General features: G+C 44.4%; 1 protein-coding gene across 3 annotated transcripts in view; it reads left to right on the top strand.

The window, feature by feature from the left end:
* The window catches only part of LOC311243933 (paired box protein Pax-7-like), a gene marked incomplete at both ends in the record, with an annotated part of 151,350 nt that extends 137,281 nt beyond the window's left edge, over window positions 1-14,069 (top strand). For 2 of the 3 annotated variants that reach the window (XM_084333339.1, XM_084333337.1), the window contains 2 exons: window positions 6,564-6,819; window positions 13,945-14,069. In XM_084333339.1, coding sequence (XP_084189465.1) covers window positions 6,564-6,819; window positions 13,945-14,060 — 372 coding nt within the window. Of the gene's footprint in view, window positions 1-6,563; window positions 6,832-13,944 lie in introns of all 3 variants that reach the window. The other variant, XM_084333338.1, reaches the window with a different exon arrangement.
* Window positions 14,070-14,923: the final 854 nt, after the last annotated feature.

The raw sequence follows: 14,923 nt of genomic DNA, 5'->3' as shown, positions 1-14,923 counted from the left end.
CTTTGGGCATGCCTTAACCAAAACTAGTGTTATCTGAGAGGTACTGTAGCATTGCTTCATTACGTTAGCCCTCTAATCTCTGGAGGCATCTAATGGGAACTCTTTACCATCTCAAACAGCTGAATCATTCATGAAGGGGCCTGGGTAGGCCTGACGAGGGCCGGGAGGGGCCTGGAGGGGCCACTGATTAACACCGGTCCCCAAGCGCTTGTTATGGAGAGGGCCCCGGACATGAGACGTCTGTTCATGCCAAGGAACCCCTGACCCTGATCAGTGTGTGTCTCTCTCCCCCCCCACACATCTCTCTCTCTCCCTCTCCCTCCTCTCCCTCCCTCTCCCTCCCTCTCCCTCTCCCTCTCTCTCTCTCTCTCTCTCTCTCTCTCTCTCTCTCTCTCTCTCTCCTCTCCCTCTCCCTCTCCCTCTCCCTCTCCCTCTCTCTCTCTCTCTATCTCTCTCTCTCTCTCTCTCTCTCTCTCTCTCTCTCTCTCTCTCTCTCTCTCTCTCTCTCTCCATCTCCATCTCCATCTACCATTGCCTAGATTTGGCCACCTCTCTTTACTACCAGTACCTCTTGGCTTTCTCATGAGAAAATGTTACCAACATTAATAATTACCACAGAAATACTCTAGTGATGTATAGTACTGTAGTTCTGTGTTTTTAATTTATCGTTACCTGTCCTGGAGTATTGATTCACCATAATTATTGTCATTGGAGCGGGGGGGGGGGGGGGGGGGGATGCTGAAACGGGGGTCCCCCCCCCCCCCCCCCCCCCTTAGTAGATTTTTTTTGTCATATCAGTTGTGCAATAGTAAATTTTGGTGAGTTGTTTCTATACAATTCATTCATGACATTTAGGTAACATTAATGGACAAAGGAGTAGTACAGTATGTAAGTAGTAAACCTATTTTTTTATTCCAGTTGATCATAATGATCATGATCATACTACGGAGAGCTCACTGGCACTGCAATCAAGAGAGAGAGAGAGAGAGAGAGAGAGAGAGGAGACTTATTACGCGCGTGGCACGAGTCTCTGAGCGTACTGTGCACGTCAGAGCTTCGGCGAAACCACAAGCGTACGAATATTTAAGTAGGTACAGTACAACTATCACCATTGCCATCTCTCTCTCTCTCTCTCTCTCTCTCTCTCTCCCTCTCCCTCTCCCTCTCCCTCTCTCTCTCTCTCTCTCTCTCTCTCTCTCTCTCTCTCTCTCTCTCTCTCTCTCTCTCTCTCTCTCCCCATCTCCATCTACCATTGCCTAGATTTGGCCACCTCTCTTTACTACCAGTACCTCTTGGCTTTCTCATGAGAAAATGTGATGATCCACCACAGTATTTCTGTCCTGGAGTATTGATTCACCACAGTCCTGGAATATTGATCCACCACAGTATCTTTGTCCTGGAATATTGATTTACCACAGCATTTTTGTAATCGAATATTGATTCACTATAGTATTTGTGTGCTGGAATATTACATGAATGTATATTGTATATATATATATATTTTTAAAACATTCCCCACTGTGTGTGTCAGTGGTAGCTGGTGAGTTAAAATATTGGGGAGGATGGAAGAGATAAAAAAAAGAAATTGAATAAAGAGGTCCGAAATTCAAGCTTTCTTTAACTACGAGGCATTTATTCATCATATTCATGATACAAATCTAAAAAGCATTCTGTCACCTGTAACCTGTAACCGGACAAACACACACACAAAAAAACAATAAAACACTTGAAGCTGTTAGCCTGACTGTACGAGATTTAACATAGAGGTGTACAAGAGAATGTATTATCTACAAACAGAATGTAACGAAAATGATATGTGTAATGTCAGTCATGATATTCAGACATGGCATGAGATCATGGGTCATTGTAATTACGAGGATATACTGAAGCTGCAAGCAGTGACAGTAGGCATGCACATTAACGGTGAAAAGCAGAGACCTAACAAAGAATGTGATGTAATAATAATAATAATAATAATAATAATAATAATAATAATAGCTTCATTTTATATAGCGCCTTTCAAGAGACCCAAGGTCGCTTTACATAGGGGGGGGGGGGGTTAACAAAGTAACAAACATAGTGGACAGACACAACATATAAATATGATGATGGAATTCAAGTTCGCGTTTTTATTGATCACATAGGCAGGCTATACATGGCGTAGGCTACATGGCAGTGAGATTCATTGTTCTTGAATGCTCTCGTATTATTGTTATAGTATGCTATTGTCAAGAAGGAAGTACATTATTTTCAATCGTGGCTTTAATTCGTAGCCGAGAAGCAGTCTCTTATCAGCTTCATTAATCCCGACCCATCTCAGCCACAGCATAACTGAGACCGGCTATGGAAACAAATCATAAATAGACTACTGTAAATAAAATAGCCTATAACATTATAAAGGATAGGCTATAGCAGGGGTTCCCTTTCTTCCCCGAGCCCCACGATTACTTGGAGACATATAGGAATATGATATAGGCCAGGGCTATTCAACTGGCGGCCCGCGGGCCAGATCCGGCCCGCGGGATGATTCTGACCGGCCCGCCAAAGATTACATGATAATAAAAAAAAAAATAAAAAAATTTACTTTTTTCTTTTCATGTCAACGTTAACACGCACAATTGAGCCAAAAGTCACTCAATTAATGACAGATTTCATTGATAAATTGAGGGAAAACTTTGCAAGTCGATTTGATGAATTTGACATGTCCAGAGAATTGATGCATTTTGTGAGCAACCCATTTGCCAATGTAGCTGCTATTTCCACAAAAGGACAAGAGTTCCTTGCATCACTTCACATTGATGAAGGTCTCCTGCAACTTGAAATAATTGACATGCAAGCATCATCTGCTCTGAAGCAGGCACTTGAGAATGAATCCACCACAACATTTTGGATAAAGTGTATTCATGTCAAGACATTCCCCAAAATAAAAACGCTGGCAATATCTGTGCTAACAATGTTTGGCTCAACATACACCTGTGAATCCAGTTTCTCTCACATGAATGCCATTAAAACAAGCAACCATGCCTCCTTGACAAATGAGCATTTGCATCACTGTTTGCGGGTAGCCCTCACTTCCTATGAACCCTCTTTCTCTGCCATTGCCCAGTCAAAGAAGTGCAATCGCTCTCATTAGATGTGTGTATGTAGGCTAGGCCTGTCTGCCCCCCACCCCCCTGATGTTTGAGAGTTAAGAGTCGACAATAAGTGCTAATAAGATGCTGTGATTTGCTGTTGTTGCACAGAAATTAAGCACTTTTTCATAAGCTCAGCTGCACTATAAATGTGTTTTTTTTGTTCAAGTGTTGATGTTAGAATGTTCAGATGCACATCATGCACTTGTTTGTTTTTTTATTAAATTTTTATATTGAAATGTTGAAGAGGAGATGTTGCAGTTGTTGCACAGTCATAAATGAAGCACTTTTTGCAGGAGATGTTGCAGATGTGGCACATAAATGAAGCACTTTTTTTGAAAAGTATACTACTTTTGCAATGTAGTTAAAGGGGAACTATCTTATAAATGGCCTTTTTCAGTGTTTAGCATTGTTTCCTAGCTATGTGGACTTATATTAATATGATCTATGTCTCTAATTCTCATATTGGCGCATTCTTCCAATTCTCCTCTCACAATATTCACCCTCACTGAACTGAGTCATCTGAAAATGTGCTGATTTGTGATGTCAGAGAGACACCGCTGCATGATAATCAGCTGAGTTTCCACACAGTTCCCACTGTGGTTGGAGCCCATGAGGCTCAAAACGGCTTAAGATCTTGAGGTCGAAAAATGCTGTTTTTGAGTACTTGATTAGAAATACAAAACAATGAATAAAAAAAAAAAAAAAATTACAGAGGTGTTCCATAAACCCACAGGAATTGTGTAAAAGTGCCCAAATAGTGAAAGAAATAGTAAAATAGTTCCCCTTTAAATAAAAGTTGTGAAAATGTGGTTGCGTGTTGTGTCAAGTGTACATATATTCATAGCACGGGGAGGCGCCGTGGCAGTCCGGCCCCTGGCCCCTTGGGTTTCTGACAATGTGGCCCCCTGAACAATTTAGTTGAATAGCCCTGATATAGGCTATACATGGGTCCGTCAGCGAGGAGATTTAGCCAATTTGAGAATAGGCTATTATGGCCAAACGAGGGCCTATAGCCTATAAATATTATTAAATGGTTTCATAAGTGTAAAGATACAAGGACAACAGTTATATTAACGATCAAGTTAGTTTACTGTATATGCAGGCTTCGCGGGGCTCCGTGCGACGTGTCTGTCCCATGCTGCGTTATGCGCAAATTACTGTTGCATAATGTAGGCTATGCATATATAATTTATATAGGCTATACCTAATACTGACAACAAAATTGATTGTATGCCTCTACAAATCATATTAAACCATGCAGGTAGAGAATTGACGGAAAATCCGTCGCGATTTAGAATCAAATTGACAGAGAACTTTAATCCCTGGGTAATCGAACTTTAAAAGAACGAAACGAAAAAGGGCATTCATATTCCAGCATGGTTATTATTAATGACACCAACGCCAAACAGTGGTTAGCGGTCTTTATTAGTGTTTGCGCTGCCCAGGCAGCAATGGTCTTTAGGAAGTTAATAGATATCATATCCGACGTCTGTCAGCCTGTAGCGTATTTCTCCCACACGTTCGCTCGGTTTAGTCCACTTTTCCACATTTCATTACCGTATATGGTTAATTACGGGCGGTTCTATATGCAAATACTTAAAATCGTGCACGAGCGCAGAGCGTAGAACAAGTGGCATTTATCAAGACGGAGTACTTGCAGGTGTTCGTAGGACCTGTGTACGCATGTGTGATAAATCCCGATTTTTCTGTGCGTAGAGACATTCTAAATTCCGTGCGTAGGAACGGAAATAGAACACTTTCTACGCATTGTTGATAAATGAGGGCCGTGGTGTTTAGTTAGGGTGGCTTTATATGCTCTTCCTTGTTACTATTGAGACTGTCAGTCAATCACTGAACCTTGCCATGAGTACACCGTTGTGATTAACTCTTATTACTTCTGCCATGGAGAATAAGAATGTTTGCTATTTATATTAAGTGCCGTGTCCTTTCGTTCTTAATTATATGAGTTTGCTGTGTGCTTGTGCAGCACCGTCGTCCGACGTGTTTTCTTTTGTAGCATGTTTTGGAGACAATACCTGCCTCGTCTTATCCGTTCTGCACTGCACCTGGGTCCAACACCTCTACCAAACCCTAACATGGACCTTCCAGAGGTCCAGAGACTGTGCTAGACAAAAATAGATAAGTATAAAATAAGTATAGCAAGTATAAAATAGTACGTAGACAAAAGTGTTCAGTATATACATATATACAATGTGAAATGCAGAGTAGAAGTAACTGAGTTACCATACAATATACTATACAGTGCAAAGCAGAGATGGGATGAGGTACAATTTTGGTACAATTTACAGTAAGGTGTAATGAGGTATGGGTTGTAGTGCAAATTCTTTACCAATAAATATAAAGTGTGTTTAGGTGTTCTAAAGTGGGTGCTGCAGTGAGTTGTTTGTTTAAAGTGAGTGTGCGTGTGGATGTGTGTGCTGTGAGTGCATTTGATGACTTTTACATAGTGTTATTGTTCGTTGAGCATCCTGATGGCCTGGGGATAGAAGCTTCTTCTGAGTCTCTCTGTGCTTGCCATGAGACTCCGGTATCGCTTGCCTGACTGCAGCAGTTCAAAGAGGCAGTTGTTTGGGTGGCTGGAGTCTTTGATAATTCTCTTAGCCTTACCCATGCACCGCTTGTTGTAAATGTCCTGGAGAGTGGGAAGCCCCCCTCCAATTGTGCGTTCGGCTGAACGGGCCACTCTCTGTAGTCTGCTACGGTCTTGTGCGGTGCTATTCCCAACCCAGGAGGTGATATTGCCAGTCAGGATGCTCTCTATTGTGCATGAGTAGAAGTTCTTAAGGATCTTCTGACTGACTTGGAACTTCCTTAGGCGCCTGAGGAAGTAGAGGCGTTGCCGTGCCTTCTTCACAACACTGTCAATGTGTGTGGTCCATGTCAAGTCCTCGGATATGTGGACTCCGAGGTATTTAAAACTGTTCACTCTCTCAACCGGTGCCCCGTCGATGCTGAGGGGGCTGTAGTCCCTGACCCCCGACCTCCTAAAGTCCACAATCATCTCCTTTGTTTTGCTGACGTTCAGGGAGAGGCTGTTCTCTTGACACCATCCCGCTAGAACCTTGACCTCCTCCAGGTAGGCCCTCTCGTCGTTTGCAGAGATCAGGCCCACCACTACTGTGTCGTCAGCAAATTTGATGATTGTGTTGTTGTTCCGCTGTGCCACACAGTCATGTGTGTACAGGGAGTAGAGGAGGGGACTCAGAACACAGCCCTGGGGGGCCCCTATGTTGAGAGTGATGGATGAGGAGGTGCAGTTGCCTGCTCTCACCACCTGGGGTCTGCCCGTCAGGAATAAAGAATATGAAAAAAAAAAAAAAATATGAATAAATTAATAAAGGGAAGATGATTAAGGAGTTTCCCTGCTAACTGTTTCCTCTTCCTGTTTGTGCCCCCCCCCTCTCCCAGGTTATGAGCATCCTGAGTAACCCCTCTCAGCAGCAACACGAGTTCTCCATCTCGCCGCTCCACGGCGGCCTCGATTCGTCCTCGTCCAACGGCCTCTCCGCCAGCTGCAGCCAGCGCTCGGTTGAACCCTCCATCAAGACGGTTGGTGACAGTCTGGCGTCCTCGCAGTCCTACTGCGCCCCCACCTACAGCACCGGCGGCTACAGTGTGGACCCCGCCATGGCCGCGGGATATCAGTACAGCCAGTATGGACAGAGTGAGTACTGTAGTGGTGCTGCTTTATGAGATTTAGATACATCTTCGTTTTTTTCAAAGAGGAATTATAGTATCTATCAGTATTAGTAGCAGCAACAGCAGTATCAGTAGTAGTAGTAGTAGTAGTAGTAGTAGTAGTAGTAGTAGTAGTAGTAGTAGTAGTAGTAGTAGTAGTAGTAGTAGTAGTAGTAGTAGTAGTAGTAGTAGTAGTAGTAGTAGTAGTAGTAGTAGTAGTAGTATTGTTAGTTGCCATCATCATTGTAGCAGCAGTAGTAGCAGTAGTAGTAATAGTTACAGTAGCAGTAGTAGTTGTAGTAGGAGTAGTAGTAGTAGTAGTAGTAGTAGTAGTAGTAGTAGTAGTAGTAGTAGTAGTAGTAGTAGTAGTAGTAGTAGTAGTAGTAGTAGTAGTAGTAGTAGTAGTATTAGTAGTAATAGTTACAGTAGCAGTAGTAGCAGTAGTAGCAGTAGTAGTAGTAGTAGTAGTAGTAGTTGTAGTAGTTTTTGTTTATTTGTTTATTGGGATCCCCATTAGCTGTCACCTAGGCAACAGCTATTCTTCCTAGGTATATAGTAGTAGTAGTAGTAGTAGTAGTAGTAGTAGTAGTAGTAGTAGTAGTAGTAGTAGTAGTAGTAGTAGTAGTAGTAGTAGTAGTAGTAGTAGTAGTAGTAGTATAATTGAAAACCATTCAAACATTTATATATAATAATAAAATAATATGTTTGCTTTTGACCTCCACAATGAAATCCAGTTGAAGTCTTTCATGTTGTATTGTCTAATTACAAGAAAGGACTCATTAAGATTTGTCTAGACACCCCCCCCCCACACACACACATACAGTACACATATCACACACACACACACCCACATACACACACATACCCACACACACCCACATAAACACACACACACACACACACACACACACACATACCCACACACAAACATACACATACCCACACACACACACACACACACCCACACACACACACACACACTCGCCCACCCACCCACACACACCCACCTACACACACACCTCCAACCCCAAATCTCCCCCTAGCCGCACCCAGAGGAAACAGGTTTAACATATAATTTAAGACACTTGACTCCTCTCTTGTTCTAATTCAGGAAACATCTGTCAGCTTTAAGTAGGTTACATGCCATCAACATGGCGGCATAGCCATGTGTGTGCGTGCGTGTGTGTGTGTGTGTGTGTGTGTGTGTGTGTGTGTGTGTGTGTGTGTGTGTGTGTGTGTGTGTGTGTGTGTGTGCGCGCACGCGTCATTAGATAGGTGTATCTTGGTGACAGGGGACTTTCAGAGTGTCTGCTTTGACTGGGGATTTAAGGTGTAAAACCTGGTTGACAGGGAGAAAACAGCTTTCCTGGGAGGACCTAGCTAAAAGCCCTGTGTACACACACACACACACACAGACACACACACACACACACACACACACACACACACACACACACACACACACACACACACACACACACACAAAGAGCCCCCGACACACACACACAAACCCGCCAGTAGACGTGGTGACTGGCACCTTGGCAGACAGCCGGCCCGCCTACAGGTGTGCCAGCTCCTACCGTTTCTTACCGCCAAACGACAGCTCCCTTTCTCCACACGCTAATGCACTAACTGACACGCTAACACGCTAACTGACATGCTAACACGCTAACTGACATGCTAACACGTGCCGCCTACTTATGCTGCCCCCACCCCCTTTTTGCCCCACACATATACTCCCAACCTGATAGCAGTCTGGTGGGGCTTGCAGACACACACACACACACACACACACACACACACACACACACACACACACACACACACACACACACACACACACACACACAAAGACAGACTCAAGACACAGACAGACTCAACACACACACACATAGACAAACCCAACACACACACATACACAGACTCGACACACACTCAACACACACACAAATACAGACAGACTCAAGACACACAAACACACACACACACACACACACACACACACACACACACACACACACACACACACACACACACACACACACACACACACACACACACAAAGACAGACTCAAGACACAGACAGACTCAACACACACACACACACATAGACAAACCCAACACACACACACATACACAGACTCGACACACACTCAACACACACACAAATACAGACAGACTCAAGACACACAAACACACACACACACAAAGACAGACTCAAGACACAGACAGACTCAACACACACACACACATAGACAAACCCAACACCCACACATACACAGACTCGACACACACTCAACACACACACAAATACAGACAGACTCAAGACACACAAACACACACACACACACACACACACACAAATACAGACAGACTCAAGACACACAAACACACACACACACACACACACACACACACACACACATACAGACTTAAGACACACACTTATCCCATCACATCTCTTGTCAACCCCCTTCCCTTCCTCTAGATGACAAAAGAGAGGTTAACATCACCTGAACCATCAAGTGACATCGCAGACATTTCATCATAAAGAAAGAAAGACAGAGAGTGTTAATGTCAGCCTTTAAAATAGATCAAATAAAATCCACATTTACAATTCTGACTGTCAGTGTCTGCGTTGTAAGCCGAGCTCCGGTTGGCTCCCTTTTGTCTGCGTGTCAGTCAACATGATTGGCCGCAAATGTTTGGCACGCCGCACGACACGTGTAATATTGACAGACGCATCCGGGGCCAATTAAATAGGGACATTAGTGTGTTTTGGGGGCGAAACACGTCGTCCCTTCCCCCTGTTTGATGATGATTCCACCTCATTTGAGAGATTTGGGTTTATTGATGAATGCATGTTGAGACTAGACCAAGGCTTCCCGAACCCCCCCCCCCCCCCAAATTGATAAACACTATGCCGTGGAATTCTTAGACTTATTAATATTACTTACTACTTATTACATATTAATGAACATTTGTATGTAAATATGCCAACGGCTAGTTTCCATCTGTAGGTTAATGTTAATGCAGGTTAATGTTAGCAGATCATTACAATATAAACTTCATAACCACAACAAAAACAGACAACAGTACATGAACAAGTTACTAAATTACATAAACTTTCGCAACCATAAAAAATAGACAATAGATGAAACAGATAATGACAATATAATATGTGCGATGTGGCGAACACATGTGGTAGCGAGCTAACTACAGTAGCTGACGCCTGAGAGAAAAAAATATCTGAAAAAAATGGAACGGTTTTTGACTAAAAAAACCTAAAAGAAAAGCTGACGCAGCTGCGTTACAGGTAACATTGGCATCGTTTATGCTACGAAGCCATAAGCAAGACAGTATGATGAGGCATACAGTACCTCTCCATGGGCTTCACGTCTACTGAGGTACATTTTGCCTTCAAAATAAAACCATTTAAAAATATATATACTGTATATATGTAGCGGATGTCACGAAGGACTTCAGATGTTGAGAAGTGACTGGGGTGAGTAGCGGTACCATGGTTTAAACTCACTCTCATCCTCAAAAGACACATAGACACATTACAAAGCAGTGAGTTTACTTCTTGGTATAGCGGTCTGTGCTGTTGCCCGCGACGTGGGAGATCCAGGTTCGAAACTCCCTTGGGGCATCGAAGTTTGAGGTGACGATGTCACAACCATTACATATATATACATTTAAAGTACATCTTACTGTGAGACCAATAAATGCCCACCAGAATACTGTTCAAATGAAAAGAGACCAGTAGAAAAAATATATACAAAATAGATCCTGTGGTATTTCCTGACTACACTAATACATTTGGCCATTTTCAAAGTTCTGTAAAAAAGAATATTTTCATGTATGTGTGTGTGTGTGGCGGGGGGCAAGCTAAATTCTAATTAAAATGTCCAATTAAACTGACTAAAAAGGTTTGGGAACCACTGGTTTAAACCAATCGATTTGAAGCACAGGGGCACTCTTTCGGTGCACTCTTTCGGTGTTCTACGTTACCCCTGTCCTTGTGCGCATACTGGAAGGTGACACCCTTTCTCCTCCTTGTGTGCTATAGCAGCAATTACATCAATTAAACAAAAGCCCCATCGAATACCTTTTTAATTAAACTATTCCTCGTTTTGCTGGAACCTGTTCGAGGACCCCAAGGCATGAACGGTGCAGTGGGCGAGCTAGAGCATGAATCCCCAAACTCTCTTCCTTGCAGGTTACATGACCCCTGTGACCCAAACACTTTAACATTTCACTAATGTTTACTGCAAAAACTCAGTTGTATGGCTCCGGGGACAGAGATGGAAGGTGCACGCAGGCTTTACAGTGGTCACAGTGACTTCTGTGTGGTCGCTTTTCATTTGATAATTATAATAATAAACTTTATTTGTATAATAATTATAATAATACACTTTATTTGTATAGCACCTGCCATACATGAATTGCAGCCCAAAGTGCTTTGCAGCTGTAAAATAGACATACAATTAGCATAAAATAGACAGAATAAAAGCAATGCAGAAAATAACAAAAAGGGTGAAAGCAATGCAGACAGAATAGGTGTCAGACAGGTTCAGGGGATAGGTGTCAGACAGGTTCAGGGGATAGGTGTAACCTGAACCTAAGCAAAACAGAATTGCTCCACCTGCCGGCCAAATCCTCCCCCCTAACCGACCTTTCAATCACAGTCGAGAATGCAGCTGTGACTGCGTCCCCGACCGCCAAGAACCTTGGTGTTGTCCTCGACGACCAGTTGAACTTCTCTGCTCACATCGCAGCGACGACCAGAACCTGCCGATTCCTCCTGAGCAACGTCAGAAGGATACGCCCCTTCCTGACAAAAGAAGCCACCCAACTCCTCGTCCAATCAACAGTCATCTCCCGCCTCGACTACTGCAATGCACTGCTCGCTGGCCTCCCGGCCACTGCCACTAAGCCTCTTCAACTCATTCAGAACGCAGCGGCCCGCCTGATCTCAAACCTACCGAAGTCGGCCCATGTCACCCCACTTCTTAGGGACCTGCACTGGCTCCCCATTGCTGCACGAATCCGCTTCAAGGCCCTCGACCTAGCATACCGTGCGGCAAAGGGAACCGCTCCCGCCTACCTCCGGTCAATGGTCTCTAACTACACACCCTCAAGACCCCTACGCTCTGCATCTTCTGGCCGCCTCAGACCTACTCCTATCCAAGCTCCGGGAGGGTCATCAAAGAGAAGTCGCCTATTCTCAGTCCTTGCCCCACAATGGTGGAATGAACTACCCACCCCAGTTAGGACAGCCGAATCACGTCCAATCTTTCGCCGTCGACTAAAGACGCACTTCTTCAACCATTATCTGAATTAAAAAAAAAAAAAAAAAAAAAAAAAAAAAAAAAATCTAACCCTAACTAACCGTACTGTCATGCACTTGTCCTAATAAACTAACCTACACTGTAGCACTCAACACTTTGATGAACATTGTTGCTCAGCTGATAGAGTTGTGCCCTTCCTGATGGCTTGTCGTACAGAACTTGTAAGTCGCTTTGGATAAAAGCGTCAGCTAAATGACTAAATGTAAATGTAAATGTAAATGTAGGTGTCAGACAGGTTCAGGGGATAGGTGTCAGACAGGTTCAGGGGATAGGTGTCAGACAGGTTCAGGGGATAGGTGTCACACAGGTTCAGGGGATAGGTGTCAGACAGGTTCAGGGGATAGGTGTCACACAGGTTCAGGGGATAGGTGTCAGACAGGTTCAGGGGATAGGTGTCAGACAGGTTCAGGGGATAGGTGTCACACAGGTTCAGGGGATAGGTGTCAGACAGGTTCAAGGGATAGGTGTCAGACAGGTTCAAGGGATAGGTGTCAGACAGGTTCAAGGGATAGGTGTCAGACAGGTTCAAGGGATAGGTGTCAGACAGGTTTTGGGGGATAGGTGTCAGACAACAAGTGATGACCCCATTCCAGATCACGACCACCGTCCTTACAGACGATGGGATCTAGACAGAGACCTTTAGATGGGCAGGTGCTAAAATTTGAAAAAGGGCACATGTATCAAAAATCAGCTGACAGACATGCAAACGTGAGGCGAGATGCTCGGTTTGCGCTAGATTTCTATTGGCTAATGGGCCCGTCATTCCAAGAGGGAGGCCGAAGCGTCGCGCAACATAAACATGCACCGCAGACAGACAGGCATTCAAATATTAATTTTTATTTATAATATTATTAATTGTTTAAATTATTGTTGATGAGGACCATGGGCATTGCCCTTCCGATTTTCTTTTTATAATAATAATAAAAAAAAAAAAAATTTACTTTGGCCATCAAGGGACACATGGGCAAGTGCTTGGGCACCCAAAGCCCCCCCATCTGCACGTGCCTGGATCTAGACACCTACCCCACTTGCCTTTGCCCCTGTTCCCTCCCGAGCTCCCAGCATGCCCTTGGTTTGTCCCCCCTGACCCTGCACCTCATTGGCTCCACTCTGCACCAATTAACTCTCTTCCTAACATCTAGCTGGTGTTTGTCTGTGTGTGTGTGGGGGAAATTGAAACCGTGTGAGGTGCGAGCTAGATCAATGGCCCTCCACGCTTGTAGTGAACTGAATGCATTTGACCCTTGACCTCCGCTGAGCCTGCAGGTGAAAACACACACATGCTTCTGATGAAGCGCCCCCCCCCCCCCCACCTCATGTCAGTCAATCTGGAGAGATCCGTCCAATCATAGGGTCTGCCTATCCCCCAAGGCATGTGAGTTTGGAGGGGGGGGGGGGGGGGGGGGGGGTTAGTCACAGTGTAACCATGTAGGGTGGGATGTGAGAACAGAAGGTACAGAACATACAAATTAACACACACACACACACACACGTACACACACACACACACACACACACACACACACACACACACACACACACACACGTACACACATAAACATGCACTGTTAGATTTACAAGTGTATTCCACTGCTTCTCCACTGCAACCACTTTATTTAAGCTGTCTCTGAACGTCACTATGATAGTGCTACCTAAGGGGATTAAACCATAACTCCTGGAATTAAATTGTGGTAAATGCTCCATAATCCGTAACGTCCCTATGTGTGTCTGTGTGTGTGTGTTTGTGTTACCCTCAGCTGCTGTGGATTACCTGGCCAAGAACGTCACTTTGTCCACCCAGCGCCGCATGAAGCTTGGAGACCACTCGGCCGTGTTGGGACTGCTACAGGTGGAGACGGGACAAGCCTACTAGTTGTGACGCCCACACGCCCTCCCCCCACCTCCATTTTGGAAAACCACGCCAAACCCAACCCCCTAACGCTACAGACAGACCTGTGACCTGTTAACCAGCGCCCCCCGCACCTCCCGCTCGTTCACCTGTCACCCCCCCATCTCTCTGGAGAGTGACAGCGCGCGTGTGTGTGTATTTGCGCGAGCGTGTGTCAGCAAGGGAGTCCATACAAGAAGACTACAGCACTTCTCTAGTTTGACAGAGAGAGAGAAAGAGAGAGAGAGGGACGTTCCATGAAATGACACCACACGCCTCCTCGTTCATCTATTCCAACCCCCCCCCCCCCCCCCCCCCCCACCCCTCCATCAGCAGAAAAAGACTCTTGGAGAGCTTTTGAAGAGGAGGGTCGGACGTCAAACAAGCTCCCTGTATTATTAGTATTATTATTGTACTGCTTTTTGGACAGATGCCGCCCGAACGCACTGGACATTAGTGAGAGTGCAGGCGACAAACCACTTCTTAGCCATATTCAGTCCCAGCTTTGTTGGACCACGTTATTTCTTAAAAAGGCACCTCATGTACTAAGTATTATTATTATAATTCTATTTGTCTTTTTCTTTTTTATTATTGTGAAAGTTACATAATTGCTGTTTGTTGCCTATGATTATCGTTGATTGGTCATTTGATTTCAATTCGTTTTCTATGTAAACGGAGGGGAGGATAGAGGGGAGGGTGAAAGAGAGAGAAAGAGACAAGAGAGAGAATAGTCTACGATCCAATTATCTTTCATATTATCCATAAAGACCAACATTTACTAGACGGCGCAAACTCTGTATGTGGCTAATTCAGTAGGATATGAGACAGAGGGAGTTCCTCCAGCAGAA

The sequence above is a fragment of the Notolepis coatsorum genome (assembly GCF_963971535.1).
Source record: "Notolepis coatsorum genome assembly, chromosome: 17".
Lineage (NCBI taxonomy): Eukaryota > Metazoa > Chordata > Actinopteri > Aulopiformes > Paralepididae > Notolepis > Notolepis coatsorum.
This window is presented reverse-complemented; position numbering and strand designations above follow the sequence as displayed.